At 41.5% G+C, this 16057-nt stretch overlaps 1 protein-coding gene across 8 annotated transcripts in view; it reads right to left on the reverse strand.

Moving 5' to 3' along the window:
- The window catches only part of NAV2 (neuron navigator 2), a 660409-nt gene that overhangs the window by 339046 nt on the left and 305306 nt on the right, over window positions 1–16057 (reverse strand). For 4 of the 8 annotated variants that reach the window (XM_048853246.2, XM_075129474.1, XM_075129473.1 and 1 more), the window contains exon 1: window positions 6151–7302. The exons of 3 other annotated variants lie outside the window; for them this stretch is intronic. In XM_048853246.2, the coding sequence (XP_048709203.2) occupies window positions 6151–6408 (258 nt within the window). In that variant the 5' untranslated portion in view covers window positions 6409–7302. Of the gene's footprint in view, window positions 1–6150; window positions 7303–16057 lie in introns of those variants that run through there. One more of the 8 variants, XM_048853248.2, reaches the window with a different exon arrangement.

Raw genomic sequence — 16057 nt, forward strand, 5'->3', positions numbered from 1 at the left:
TAAAGGAAGGATTTTCAAAAACAGTCACATAGGCCTAACTCTTCTCTCAGTACAGTCAAAGGTAAAATTCCCATTGACTTCAATGGAAGCAGAGTCAGGTCAACACTGAGGACTTTCGAAAATCCCACCCTGGATGTTTTCGCATGGAGGGCAGTGAATTTCTGGAAGACTGTATTTATGGTGACCAGGTGCTAATTTACTGGCATGCTGAAGGAGTGCCCCAATTATCCTGTAATCAGAAGGATAGTCATGATGAGTGCCTGCTTGTTCACCTATAATGGACTAGATAGAGAACTAACCGTGAGTGAAAACTGAATTGGACACTGAGAACAAGTGGCGCTTCATGGTCTTAACGAAAAAAAAGCCCCAAAAGAACCCCATGAGTTTACACTGTAAATCTTTCATCTTTAGTACAAATGCTTGAGGAACATGACAGCTCTTTATACTCTCTTTAGTGATCACTATAAAACAAATCATGAATACTTTTTTCTTTTTTTTTTGGTTTCTATGTGGTAATAATTCCTGGCACTCATTAATATGCAGCTATTAAAGTGCTATCAAAACTGCTATCATAAACACAATTATAGGGCACACAGTTTGGCTGGGGGATAGCTGACGACTTCTGTTTGAATTTCTTGGTGACAGGTGTTAGTGGGAATCCCTCAAAAAGAAAGTTACAATTATAATGTTGACAAGTTTTTTGTTACAGACATTGTCTGTGATTGAGGGAAAGTACTTAAGCACATGCTTAATTTTAATCATATAGGGAGTCCCACTGAAATATATGCTCCTCCAAGTTAAGCATGGGTTTAAGTATTGGCTGGATTGGGGCCACTGTTATTTCTTGGGGATTTTTCCTCCACCACTGGTTGCAAATTCCCTAACAAAAGTTTGAAAATATTATTTCTTTCCTATCATTTTTTCTCCATTTTATCCATGATAAAAAGTTTCCTACTAAGTTTGCCTCCTTTATGTCTGTGTTACCAGTATTACTGGTTATAATTCTCAAGATAGCTCTGGCGATATCTGAGGCCCAATTCTACAATCAAGTACCTGCTGGCAACTTTAGCTAGCGTCAGTGGGACCTGTATGTGCATAGCTGAGGTCACAATTGGGCCTAGGCTCTGTTTACTTCTCCCCCTCCTATAAGATGGCTCTGCAGTGCCGCGCTGAAAACAGGACTACGTTAACCCGAACTAGGTACCATTTAACTTGCTCTCCCAGGGTCTACACAGAGCTGTTACAGTGCAGCACGCTAGTGCACACTATGGTTTACACCCCCATAGTCCAGGCGCAGTGTAGCTATGCTCTGTGTTTCCACTGAGCCACTACAGAGCCATCCTGCAGAAAGAGCAAATCCTAGGGGGATGATAGCTGCTGCTCTTGTGTGTGTAGGGGAGTTTAATTTCTCAGCAACATGTTTTTTCATCTCTCCGCCTATCGAGTTTTACAATCAGTGAGAAAATGATTTGGAGCTATAAAGTGTCTTTGATAAAATTAATAAAAACATAATAATAAACAATGTCTGAACTATGAATGTTCTCAGATACTAGCAGATAACCACTCTCTGTGTTCTCCCCACAGAGTTAAGAGCAAGAAGCTAGAGACGATTACACAATAGCCAAAAAAATGCACTAATTAAATCCATAATTGTCTTTTATGGTTAAGGCAAGATTCCTAATTTTAACATAATAGAGCAAGGTTGCAACTGGTTGTATTCTTGAGGCAATATTATCTTCTTGATGGTCTCATTATTGAATCCCTAAAACACTCTTCTCCCCAGAAGAATTGTAGTCAACAGTGATTTTTGTCTTAAGAAATGAGTAAAAATTTAATAATTCCTCAAAGTGCAAATGGCTTTTTACAAAATAACTAGTGAATCCCATTTAGTAAAGGACAGATCCCTATCTTGTTATCTGTTAGATGGACGTTTCTGTGGAAACAAAGTTAAATATTTCCAAAACAATGCTCTCTAAATATGGGTATAATTTATTGGTAGGTATGTCAGACAATATAAGTATTACTTCAAGAGGAGGTAGCCATTGTTCACCATACAGGGAATTAAACACAAAAGAATGAATGGAATGCACAAACCAGTGAAAATACAATAGCAATGACATTATAGTGATTCATCAATTTAAGGTTTCAGTCTAGCACTGGTAATGAACTTGAAGCTGAGCATTTTGGATCTTTCTTTAGAAAGTGCCTCTAAAATGGACTAAAATTGCCTTTATAAAAATTACACAGATTGTAACTACTACATTTCACTTATATGGTACTAATTAAGACACAAAATATGCCTGAAATATAGGTGCTTTCCCCATTTTACAGATGAGGGAGAAAGACAAAGTCAAAATAATCAGAAGTGGCCACTGATTTTCAGTGTTCCCATCTTGAGATGAGTTGCGATTGATTTTCAGAATTTGTGTGACCCCGAAACTCCACTTAATGTCAGTGGAAGCAATGACTGCACAGGTCCTCTGAAAATCAAGTTCAAAATATCTAAGGTTAAGCACTCAAAAATGGAGGCATCCATTATTATTTACATTCAAGTGACTTGACACACATGGAAACCAGCCTGGACTAGAACCCAGTTGTTCTGACTCCTAATTTCCTGCTCTAAACACTAAACAGGGCTCCTTCCCCACAATAAATCACAAAGCCAAGTGCAGGGAAAGAGGCATAACCATCCTCCAATAGGAGCTCAGATACTTCGATAAAGGCATAAACTCCTCGACAGAGAGAAACTGGTGAGAATTTATGCATCACTAATGTGCACCTGTTTCCTTACTGTAAAACCTATACAGGAGGAAGGCTGGGCATAGCAGCCATTAACACATGTACCTCATTCCAGACCCCTTGACCACATCCCAATATGCCCTGTCCCGGCTCCTCCAGTGCAGCACCTGCAAAGCAACACTGTGCAGTGTTTCAAAGGTGCCGGAAGTGGGATAGTCAGTCTCCTCCCAATGCTTCCTCTGCCTGCTGGGAGTTTGTTACATGCATATTTACACAGCCAGCCAAAATTCTGCCCAATGAAAATTGCAACAACACAGTAAAAACATTTACAAAACAGGACATGATGAAAGACCCAGCAGACAGGCCCAACCAGCTCACTTTTCTGCCATGATTGAGACAAGATCTAAGAACACCCTTATGGCTGCCACTCCCCGGGCTACTTCACACTACAGGTTGCCACAAGGTGACAATGAAAAGAGTCTGATTTTTGCAGCCCTTCAGAGCTACTGCTGGCCAGATCAGAGAGTAGGCTTGGTTAGAAGCTGCCCATCCCAGGCCTCAAGAAAGGTGTCATCATGGCAGTCAGGGAGGGTAGCAAATTGTAGAGCGAACAGGAGGGCACATGGCACCAGGCCTAGGACTTGTGACTACTGAAACTATCGTCAAATTAAAAACAAAGAGTATTTCAGCTAGGCCAGAGGCTCAGCAGTCATGTTCCAAAGTACCATACGGGATCTAAGATGTCAAGTTAGGGGTGCCCAACACTAAAACAGCCATGGACAAGGGCTTGGGATTGAGGTGCACTGGCAAAGCCCCTGGCTAGAGGTCACTGACCAAATTTGCTAGAAAGGAGTGCCAGCCTAGAACTCCAGACCTGGGTTCAATTCCCTGTTCTGCCATGGACTACCTTTGTCACCTTGGGCATATCACTTAGTCTCTCGCTCTGTCTCAGCTCCCCATCTATAAACACTTCCCTGCCTCACAGGTATGTTGTGAGGCTAACTACATCAAAGATGATGAGGTGCTCAGATACTCTGGTAGTGGGGGCTATATGAGTACCTAAGATAGAAATATTGCTGTGGAAATGGCTATCCACTCCTTAGAAGTAGGCTCTGGGAACCTCCTAGAGATATTTAGTCCTGGGTGAACTGTACTAGAATCAATCTGTGTAGGACTATTAGACTCGACATCCTCTATAATACTTAGTCCTGCCATGAGTGCAGGGGACTGGACTAGATGACCTCTTGAAGTCCCTTCCAGCCCTATGATTCTATACCTGGATGCAGCTGCAGGCTTTTTAGGAGGAAAATACTGTTGCCATCTGACAGGAGACACCCTCATAGCGGGGAAGGGGGAAGAGAACAGTAGCTCTGATATAATCGGTGTGGAAAAAACTCATTAGGTGTAGATCAATGTCCCGAGTCAGTATCTTGGGTGGGAACAGCCGTGCATAATACCCACATGGGCATGGAGGTAATTAGGGTGGTAACAATAAACAGAGCATAAGAGAAACATGATTTAATTGGGGATTGGTCCTGCTTTGAGCAGGGGGTTGGACTAGATGACCTCCTGAGGTCCCTTCCAACCCTGATATTCTATGATTCTATGATTACCAGAGCTTAAACCAGTTAACATAACACCAAAAATACGTAATCATACAGTCTGGACCAATCCTAAGAGGTACTAGTCACCTGCTGAGATTTGGACCCAAATAAGTCATTGGGCATTGCTAACAAATCAGGATTTCTCCCACAGGTTGTGGCAAGAAATTATCCCAAACTCAATAAGTAACTCCTACATTTTTTGGCCAAAATCTTGCCCTGCTTGACAATTCATTATCATGATATACAAACGTGTGCTTCACAACTATATATGGGTTAAAATACATACTATCCTCCCAAAACTCCACAACTCTAGTAGTCTCTTTATGCCTAAATTACTATTTAAAATGAGACAATACCTATGAATAAGAAACATTTATGCAGCAATCAAAACTTAAATACAGAACCAAGGCATGTCTTAGCGAGAAAGTGAGCAGCGTATGCAGAGATTTTGCTGACATTTTGGAATTTGAAGGGAAAACTCAAGAATTAGAAGAAATAACATTTGTTCCTCTCTTAAGAGCATGATGTGATGCAAAGGTCAGTCTGTCTGCTGCCACCTCCCTGACACCACTCGCATGTCTCCCTTTTCTGCTTTCAGTCCCTCAGGAACTGGTACAGTCACATTAGTCTGGCCCGACTAGCCCGATACGTCACCTGTCTGCCAGAAAAATGCAGCAAATCCTAAAATGCAGAGCAGGAGGCCAAATGCACCCAATCAGCAGTCATGCTATCACTAAGAGAAGAGGTTGTGAGGCCACAGCGTGCAATCCCTAGGTGGCACAGATGACCGAGTATTCTGGGGGAAAGAGGGGAAAGCTAAGATTCTTTCAAAAATACTCCATTTCCAGTGTATCACCCACTTCTCCCAGGTTCAAATGCCTGCAGAGGAGGTTCATGATATGGACGGCTGGTTTCAAAATACACCACCCGCCTACATAGCAACCTCTATATAATGTTAATCAGTTCAGTTTGCTGCAGCAGACCATCTGCTTTGCTCACACCATAGTACTCTAACATACTGCTATGTGCTTACACTGCTATCAAGCACACTGGGGTATCAGAATTACAGAGGCAATCTGATCCATGCTGAAATAAACTAGGATGTACACTAGCAAAAATAAAACAAGTGGTGGAACGTACATTTCTTCTCTCACCATGGAAATCAACATATTTAAAGAACCACCCAGATGAACATTTAAGAGCAATCTAAATACTGCACATTAAAAATGAAGTGCTGTCTCTAGACTGCATATACATGTCATCAAAGACGGAAAATTCCATTTAGCATGAATTTCCTAGGTAGTCAGTTGCATTCAAGGGTACAATCTGACTGATAATATATTCTCTGTACATTGCAGTTGAATACAGAACATGTCAACCTGCCCATCATCTCACACAATCACAAATACAAAATGCACAACTAACCAATACTCCATACACCCCCATATACAAAATACACCCACCACAACTAGAAGCCCTGCCACCATCAGAGACCAGCACAAACACAGAACACACCCAACCGGTCAACACCCCTGTAAATACAAATCACATACCCCATAACCAACATCCCTTCCACCTCCAACAAACCCCATAAATACTAACCCTGCAAACAACCAACACACAAGCAAACACAAATACACAGCATAGCACACCTAACAACCAACACCCCGCCACCACCCCAACTAAAAAACCAAGATCACCCCCTGCAACCACATGGCACCACCAAAAATAGAAACACCCCCACCACACACCACCTCCACTACACACACACACACACACCCCTCCCAAAACACCACACTTTTCTAACCTGTGTGTCAAATCCATTTTCTAGAGAGCTACTCTTCCTGGGGGGGAAGCCATCCCCTGCATTCTCATGTCCATGAGGTGATTTGAGGGGGATCTGGCTGGAATATGATGCCTTGGTCACCTCCACCTTGTTCCCAAACTTCAGGTAACAGGGTTGCGGGATGGTCCTGGCCGTCGGGACATGCAGGATGGGAGCAGCGCTGTGTACGGGTTTAGGTAGTCCCGATTTCATTTTGGAGGCCACCAGGATGGCTGGCATTTTCTCTTTCTGCTTTCCTAACACGTTTCTGTCAGCAACAGCAACAGTAGTAGCAGCAGCAGTCAGCGAGAGTGAAAAGGCAGGTTCAGGAAGCTGCAGCCCTGCTTAGGAATCTCCAAAAACTGCTTAGAAAATAACAGAATGAAGGAAACAGACACTTTTAAGCCTAAATTATCTCAGTGTCTTGTGAGCCTTCCACCTGTTTCCTCTGATTTTATTTTAATTCTCAACCACTGTCCTCCTTCCACTCCTCTTCTGTTGCTACTGCTATTTAACTTGTTCTTCCCTTTCGATTGCTGACTCCTATAATTTTCTTTCTTGGAAACGGGAGACTTTTACTTCATTATCTTGTCACTGCATCTCCAAAGTGAGGCAGCCTTTTGGAATAGAAAAAGAACCTGCTGCAGCATATGCCTTCTGTGTATGTGTGTGTGATAGAGAGAGAGAGAGAGAGAGAGAGCGCGAGAGCAAGCAAGCAGGATTTCCAGCTTAAGATGTCTTTCTTCAGTCTTAGCCAAGAAGCAGATGTAGCTCAGTGTGTTAATGACTGATGCCCTTGGATACGAGCCTTAGAGAATCAAGCTTCTTAGTCTTAATATCTGTGAACAGGACAATGATGCTAGAGCAGAAGGAGAAACGCCCATTAAGGACATGTAAATAAAAAAAATGCCAGTGGCAACAAAATTTCCCAGCTCTTCCAGTGATGATCGTGAAACACGGAGTAAAAATTCAGCTGTCAAACAGGAGGGACAGCAGCCACCACCTCATTTTAAACATCGGCACTGACACAGGTTTCAGCACTACTGCTAATATATCGTGTGTGTTAGAGGCAGCCTGCTGTGCCTACCCCAAAGAAGGCTACAGAGATTAGCTGGAGTAGGGGAAGGTTGCAATCTGACAGTACAGTGAAACAGTGCGGCCCTCTGATTGGTCCTCCCAACTCAAATCAGAAACAAAATATCTCTGCAAAAGAGGAGTGGCTTCAACTCCTGTGACTGGCAGGGAACTGTGTGACTGTGCTCAAGTACAAAGCAGGATCTGTAGCAGCTCTGCAGCAGCACTCACAGCTGAGCTGTGCTAATGTTAAGGATGCATTTGAGTTTCCTACCCATATTTTTTTTAAAAAGCATTTTCAAATAAAAACACATGGGACTGAATCATCACTCAATTTTTACTCACTCCTTATTCAGGAAAACTCCCTCTGAAAGTGTAAAGGAGTTTGTCTGAATAAGGGCTTACAAATTTAAGCTGTTAGCAGTACTTTGCACATGTATGGCACCTTGCATTTAAGGATCTTCTGGAGGTCTCCTGTTCAGTTCCTAGCGAGTTAGCCAAGATGGTGGCCACCACACCAACAGTTGACAAAGGTTGTAAGGGATGATTAGTCCCATTTTACAGCAAGATACTGGAAGAGCTAAGTGACTTGCTCCAGGTCACATAGTGGGTAAGTGGCATAGTTAAAAATAAAACCCATCTCCTGTTCTAACCACTATCCACAATACTTCCCACCTAACATTTGTATGTAAAACAATCCCTACCGACTGCCTCATTGAACAGATAACCTAAGCTCAGATCATATTAAACCATGGAGTATTTTTGCAAGAGGTTTCATATCAAGTAGGTTATTTATAGACAAATACAAAGCCTGGACACTTTATCATTGCAAACTCCTGTGTCTCCTGCTTAGCACTTGCTACTGACTCCATAATTAAAGTGAGTTCTGCAATGCTTCTATAATTTTGCACAAAGTCAACATGTTAAACATTTATTTTGATTTTGGCATCTCTACCCTCAAATACACTGGCTTTGTGGGATGCTTTGCATTAACTCTCGGTGGGTAATTTTTTTTATCAGTAAATGTATTTTCCCTCTAGTCTTGTTATCCACAAATCTAAGATTACAAACTCATCTCTGTTCTTCCAACACATTGAGATAGGCCTTCCAATGTTTTCTAGCTTCTGGATAGAAATTATTGTGAAAAAAAATTCAAAGCATAAAACTTGACAACCAATGTCAGATTTACCAGATTAAAGGACTGGTAGTTGTGGGAGCTAAAATTTATTTAATGCTACAATACTTTATGCATCGTTTCAGTGCTGAAAATCTTTCTAGCTAAAACAAAAAGAAGCAGAGATTGAAAAGAAAAAGAAACAAAAAACCTCTGCAGAAGATCCAGGTCCAAATGCAAGGCTAATTTTAGTTTTGTTGCAATATTCATAAACAATTGAAGAAGCAGAAAAAGTAATTTATATCTTTATTTTTTGTCTTTTGCTTATGAGTTTGATTAGGTTCAGCGCACCTTCCCCCCAGTTTCATAGGATTCTGCCAATTTTGGGGGATCTGTCTGCATCCTGAAAAGCTAACTACCTAGCTTGCAGATACAAACAAATACACAAAATTAATTTGAGTAAAGAAAAACAAATCCTTTTAGTGCTAATTTTTTAATGGCTATTGAATGTCATGTTTTTCAAAGATGATAGATTGAATTTCCTAGAATGGCCATGCTCATTGACAAAAACAGGTCAAGTTTCCACAGAATACTCCCTACTGTCTCTATCTTTACCTACTGGAATAACTCTAGAATCCAATCCAGGCCTTCTGCTGAATGCCAGTTGTTTTGGTGGTCTAATGATGTGGACACCTGTCCACCATGATCTAACCTGACTTCAACATAGGCAACTAAACAGCCAACAAATGGAAATAACTTGGTCTCTGATTTGTTTATGGGTCACATATGGACTGGGGACCTAAAAGTAGAAACTTCTATTATTAATCCCTTGCAATCTAGGTCCCCTTTGTGTGTGTGTATTCTGTTGTAACTATTTTACCAGTTCCAAATAATGCAACCCAATGTCACTGAGATACAGTGTCCTGCTGGCAAGACACATCACCATGTCACAAAATGATGTCATAACATTTTAACACATCACTTTACACACTACATTTGCAAAGGTGGAGAACCTGAGGTTTGATCCCTCAGCCTTGAACCATCTTTGGAGATTATTAGTTATTTTCAGTTGTTCCTTAAGGCATTTTCAAATGTGCCTATTTACAACAGAAAGTCAATGGGAGTTGGGCATCTAACTCAGCCTCCTTAGAAAGACAATTTAGACTGGGACTTTCAATCACCCAATTTCAATACCTTGGTTAATTTCCAATACGAAAGAAAGAATAAACTATGATTAAAAGGTGATATTTCAGCTGAAATCATCCAAATCAAAACCCACGAACCTTATCTTCCCTGGAGATTGTCATATGTGTCAGACTGGCCTCTATCCATGCACACAAAGGGAAAAGGTGAAAGTGCAAGAAACCTTTTAACTCAATTCTCTTGTGCAGGGCTCCCATTCCACCTTTGTCTAGGCCCTCCTTCTCCTGCACAACACCCTTCTTAGACCCCTCTTTCATTCCTACAGCCCTGTTCAGACAGTGATCATGGTCATCACCTGTCTGTGAAGGTCCTTTGGGACCAAAAAACTGAACCAAATGAACCAAAAACTAGGCAGTAAGTCAAAGTGCAGCTTCCCAAGAAGGAGGGGAGTTAGGGAATGGAATGTCTGCCATGAACAGAGAATCATGGATGCCCCCCGGCTGCTGTGTGGTGTATTGAAGCAGTCCTCTAGGCAGCACTAGCCAGGAAGGGGATGATCAGGGCTTCTGGGAGCCCAAGAAGGTCTGCCACAAACTTAAATACCTTCCCTTCATAGCAAGAAGCCTCAGAGAGGCTAGCTGCAGAGAATCTGTTCCTAAACACATGTAGTGTTTGTTTAATCTCTCTCGCCCCAGTGAGGTATGTACTGAATTTGGAGAAGCACCTAGACTCTGAGGCCACAAGTCTTGAACTTGGAATTGCCAGACTTTCTAACTTTTGTGATTTTGGACAAACCTATGGTATACTCATAAGGGCTTCCCTTCTTTCTGCCCCTCCGATACTCTATTTGGAGTTTGGAAAGAGCATCGTTTGGTATCCAAAATCTCTGTGTGGACTATGTCAGTTCCTGTACTTTCTGTCTGCCTCCTGTGTGCTTCCTTTTACAGAATAAGAAATTATTAAATTTCTTTTAAAAAGCAACAAGCATAGCAATTTTCCTGTAGTTTAAGCTTATCTTAATTTCACCTCTAGTGGCAACAATGGTGCCAGGATTACCTTAAAATAAATTATAATAATTAATTTTATGACCAAACTGCCTCTTCTATGTATTTAAGGTGCAGGAATGTTTTCTGTAGTAAGGAAAAAAGTGCTATAATGGTTAAAACCTAACTCCCATATCATGAGGGGGTCACACTGAGCAGTTCCTCCACCACCTGAGGGCATGAGGAGTATGTTTTACCAAATGACTCATGACAGGAACAAAAATAATCTGTGGAGGGGGACTCTGTATGAGGCCATAAATTAGATTGACGATGGGATATGGGTCAAACTTAATGCTGCTTTTACAGTATAAATGTATGCTTCCTGTGTCAAAACTAATTGCCCGGACTTTGGCTTTTATTCATGCATTTCTAATTTTATGAATAACGCTCTTAATTAAAGTTGGTTCAGAAATTAGGGGTGCGGGGTGATTTTCAGAAGAAATTCAAATATTGAAAATATTTAGCTGAAAAATGAAATATTTCAATTTGGAAAAGTTGCCACGATGCCTGATGGGACCTGTCATTTGGGTGCCTCATGCTCTCATTCATAGAATCATAGAATATCAGGGTTGGAAGGGACCTCAGGAGGTCATCTAGTCCAACCCCCTGCTCAAAGCGGGATCAAATCCCCAATTTTTGCCCCAGATCCCTAAATGGCCCCCTCAAGGATTGAACTCACAACCCTGGGGTTAGCAGGCCAATGCTCAAACCACTGAGTTATCCCTCCCCCTCATTCTTCTCTAGAGGTTGAGTTCTCTGATTGGACTACATCTCCCATGATGCATGATGGTCTCCTCTCTTGCAGAGGGGAGGTGTTCTTGGCCATGTTATCTCCACAGATGACAATGAGGACACGAGGCAACTGAGCTACAAATCCCATGAGGCACCGCAGCTGCATTTCCAAATCAAAATAGCATGGCTTTTGGCTGAAATATTTTGGTTTTCAGACATCTGATTATTTGACATAAATAAATATATTTTCTGTGGAAAAAGAGACATTTTTAGTGAAAAATTTCACTTATCTGAAAACCCAATCTTCCAGTGAAAAACAGTTGAGATGAAAATATTTTGACTAGCCCTACTCTTAACGTACACTATGTTTGCAAAAACAAACCAGTGAACAGAAAAAAAAAATCAAGTTTCCCACAGCGGATCCAACTGGACCCTAAGAAACTGAAAGAGATGTTATTTCCGTCAGACTATGCAAAATTAATGTTTTGGGGCTCCCTCTGCTGGTGGTGCAGTATAGATTAACCAAGAAGCACTGTCCTCAGACTTGAGTGGAAAGCAAACACTGCTGCTGGTGCACCAGGATGTTTCACAGAAACAACAAGTGGGGTTTTTACCCACGAAAGCTTATGCTCAAATAAATCTGTTAGTCTTTAAGGTGCCACTGGACTCCTTGTTGTTTTTGTGGATGCAGATTAACACGGCTACCCCCTGATACTTTACAGGATGTTTCAGGCACAACAAGAAGCTTTATGATATGCAGTTGTTAAACACAAACAGCTGTGCTGATTTCAGCTCCATCCAAAACATGAGGGCGGGGGAGAATGACAATCAAAATCTGACAAACATAAATGGACACAATGTTCAGGGATTTTATGTTCTTCCTTCTAGGACATTTTAGAAGCAGTAGGTCTGATTCTTCTCTCACTAGGGAAAATTCTCGTCTTCTATGAAGGCAACAGAGTTACACCAGCGTAGGTGAAAGGGGAATCGGAAAAAGTAAAAACAACAATAAATAACTAATAAAATAATAATAATAATGATGCATTGGCTAAGTGTGCTGATAATTCAGCAGCAATGATTGAGCTTCAGTCATTCACCAGATTAAAGATACCATTATCAATATTTTCTTTTTCCTTGAAGCATTTATGGAACTCTCTAAAATCTCAGGCTAATAACTTAAGTCTGTGTAAAACTACCTAAAATGTCATCATCTGCCGCCAGTATTGTTCCCGCAAAGGCTCTCTTTTCAAAATTTACAGTTGCCAGAAGACTAGTTTTCCTGTAGACAAAGTCATCCCTGGCATAATTCCATTAACTTCAGTTGAGTTCTGCCAGGGACGATTTTTGGCATTGCAGGTATTTTAAATAGTTAAATCAATCTTTTGTCATATTATTTAAAAACCAAGGGCCTAATACCACAAGTCATACTCATGAAAGAAGTCCAGACTCATGTAAATAAGAATTGCTTCTATGAATAAGGGTTGCAGGATCAAGCCCCAATTTTTTTGCTATGATACTGAGGGAGAGAGCATGGCACAGTGGTTAGAAAATAGGCATGTACATGAATTATCTGATCTGGCATCCCTATGTCTTGCACCAGGGAAATCAGTCTTTGCATGGGTGTTTTCTGAATAGTACTTAGGGGAAATTAGAAGACCATGGATCTATTCCCAGCTCTGTCATTGAAGCTTTGCCTACACTACAGAATTTTGGTCCTGTCAGCACCTTTGTAAACCCTTGGAACATTTTTGACACCTACCAGGCTGATTCTCCACCGCCTTGCACTTTGTGCAGTCATTCACAACTGTGCAAAATGACTGCCAAGTGAGTATGAACAAATAAATCATAATGGTGGCATTTTGCATCATCTTTGTACAAGTGTAAATCACTACACAAGGTGCAAAGCAGGCCTACCATGTCTGCACACAAAACTTCTTGCAACAGCACAAGAAACACTGTAAAGGTATTGGCACCACCATTGCTCTGAGGAATACTCCTGACTATATATATATACTTGATATAATGTATCCTATATGAAGCCATTCTGCACCTGGTAGTGCCAGTGAGGACAGTAACAGCAGGTATTGCAGTTGCATCCAAGCAACTGCTCCAGCCAACCCATTCAACAATACCCCTGAAATTTCCCTAATGGATTTATCTGGTCACTTTTTGATCTCTGTAGTCAGTAGAAATCCTGGAAGTACTTTACTTGTGCATGATGAGCTGCACAAATACTAGTTACAATGCCAAGCACCTTTTGACCAACAGCCACTTCTGTGATTTCACTGTCTTCCAGTCATTTTTGGACCCATGATCATGTCTTCTCAGAAGATATCCCACAATCATGTTCCTAACAGGCTCCAGATAGACACACAGGCACTCAACTAGACTCTGAGTTTGACCTTAAGGAAGTCAATTTCCCTATATGTAAAATAAGGTAATAGCACTTACCTCACAGGGGAGCTGTGAAGCTTTATTCATTATTGCTTATACAGTGCTTTGCGATCTGCAACACCACAGGGATGTGAAGCATTATTATAGTGACTCCATATTCTAACAGCATCCAGAATAACTATTTCAATACACCGCTTTAGAATGATCCTTGCAAATCTCATCTTCCCAAAAGATACACGTCTGGGCATTCTTGTCCTATGCACAGATGTGCTCTTCTTTCCCCCTTCTTCCCCCTCCATTCACAGCACTGGTTTAAATGTTATTTTATGTCTGATATGACTTTGCCTCTAGCCTCCTCTGCTTGGGAAAGCTAAGAAAACATTGGTAACTAGGCTCACACTAACACACACGTCACAGAAAGAAAGTGACAGTGAGCCAAATATCAAACTATCCTTAATCCTAAGAACCCTCAAGATTAAGTCAAATCTGAGAGACAGGAGCTGAAAAACATGGATGCTCTCTCTTATGCTCCCTGTACTCCCTTTGTTGTTCTTCTTACCTCCACAGATCTCCCTGAGAAATGTTGGAAGAGAACCCCACCTCATGGGTTGATAGTCTCATTGCCAAACTGTTTCCCTGACAGTTTCTCTCAAAACTTGCCTTCTTCTGCTTATGTGCACCAAATCAAGCTGCTTTGTTGCCCGAGAGAGCAGTCAGGGCCTAGTGCTGGGGACATCTGGAAGACAGCCTAGGAAAAGGAGATCATAACCTGGTAGAGATAGGCAGCACTCATTTATACCAACCTAGCCCAAGAGCCAGAAACCCTCCCGCATTAGCAACCCTAGAAGTTTCCAATAAATCCCATCAAAATGGCCAGTCCTTAAAGTATAAGGACTCAGATATACCCTGTTTCTTAAAGATCAAAGCATCACTGACACCATACAAGGAAAAAAATGGAGAGAAATTCTCAGCTAGCATAAATCAGCGTAGCTCCACTGATGCCAACTTGAGAATCTGGCCCTAAAAATGTTATAATTTATCAAAATCCCATTAAACTCTCAAGCACTGATTCTCTATTTCCTTTCCCAGAATTGCTGATTATCAAGGAATTTTTGTTAAATAGAAGTTCTCTTGTCCATTCAGACAGTTCCTGCCCAATCCATTCAAAGATGCACAGCCCAGTGCTCGAACCATCACAAATGCTTCCTGTTATACTTGCCAACTGGCAGCCAGATACTCGAGCACAATTAGCAGAGTCCCCCACATCCTGAACCTGCCAAGTATACATCCTTCATGTTCCATAGCCAAGACTCAAATCCTGGACCTCCTTGATCAGTAGATAACAGCTCTTCCATAGGAGCCCCCAAAAAGGAAAGCCTCTCCTAGCACAGCCACTGGGAGCTACACTCAGCTGGAATTTGCTTGCTGCACATCATCCCGTTCCATGGTGATGAACTGTGATTTTACAAACACTGGATCAGTGAATGCTGAATGAAGCAGGAAAGTGAAGCAGGCTATTTAGAGAGAAATGTGTAGAAAGACTCTCTCAAATATCTGGATAATCAGCAATGATGGAAAAGGAAACAGAGAGCTTTATGGGGTTTACGCAAAAGATATTGTTAGGACATTTGCCTGAGTGTTTCCAGAGCTCCTTTAAATAACACTGGATATTGCTGTAACTTTTACAGAAAATGAAAATGCAACTTCAAAAGACACAGGCCATGTAATTCCTGGACCCATTGAAGTAAATGAGAGTTTTGCCATTGATTTCAGTGGGGCCATGATTTCACTTAGGAACTTCAGTGGATTTACTCTGAATGTACATGCATCAGATAAGCCTCTAGCTCACTGTCTCAGATGAATGTGATGTCATAGCCAGCCTGTAAAACAATTTTTGCCACCCTCTCCGCAAATGTAACCAACCCCTATCCACCGTGATTATACTCCTGTGCCTGGTAGGGATTTCGGAGAGGGTCAAAGAGATGGTTCTGGGACACACCCTCATATAACTGACGCATTTTACATGAAAATGCTTTGCTTGTACCTTTCAACACTTGTGTCATAAATATAAAGGGAAGGGTAACCGCCTTTCTGTATACAGAACTATAAAATCCCTCCTGGCCAGAGGCAAAACCCTTTCACCTGTAAAGGGTTAAGAAGCTAAGACAACCTCACTGGCACCTGACCTAAAATGACCAGTGAGGGGACAAGATACTTTCAAATCTGGAGGGGCGGGGAACAAAGGGTTGGTCTGTCTGTGTGATGCTTTTGCTGGGAACAGATCAGGAATGCAGCCTTACAACTCCTGTTAAGTTAGTAAGTAATCTAGCTAGAAATGCGTTAGATTTCCTTTTGTTTAATGGCTGGTAAAATAGCTGTGGTGAATGGA

Source organism: Caretta caretta, chromosome 6, assembly GCF_965140235.1.
Source record: "Caretta caretta isolate rCarCar2 chromosome 6, rCarCar1.hap1, whole genome shotgun sequence".
NCBI classification, from domain to species: Eukaryota; Metazoa; Chordata; order Testudines; family Cheloniidae; genus Caretta; species Caretta caretta.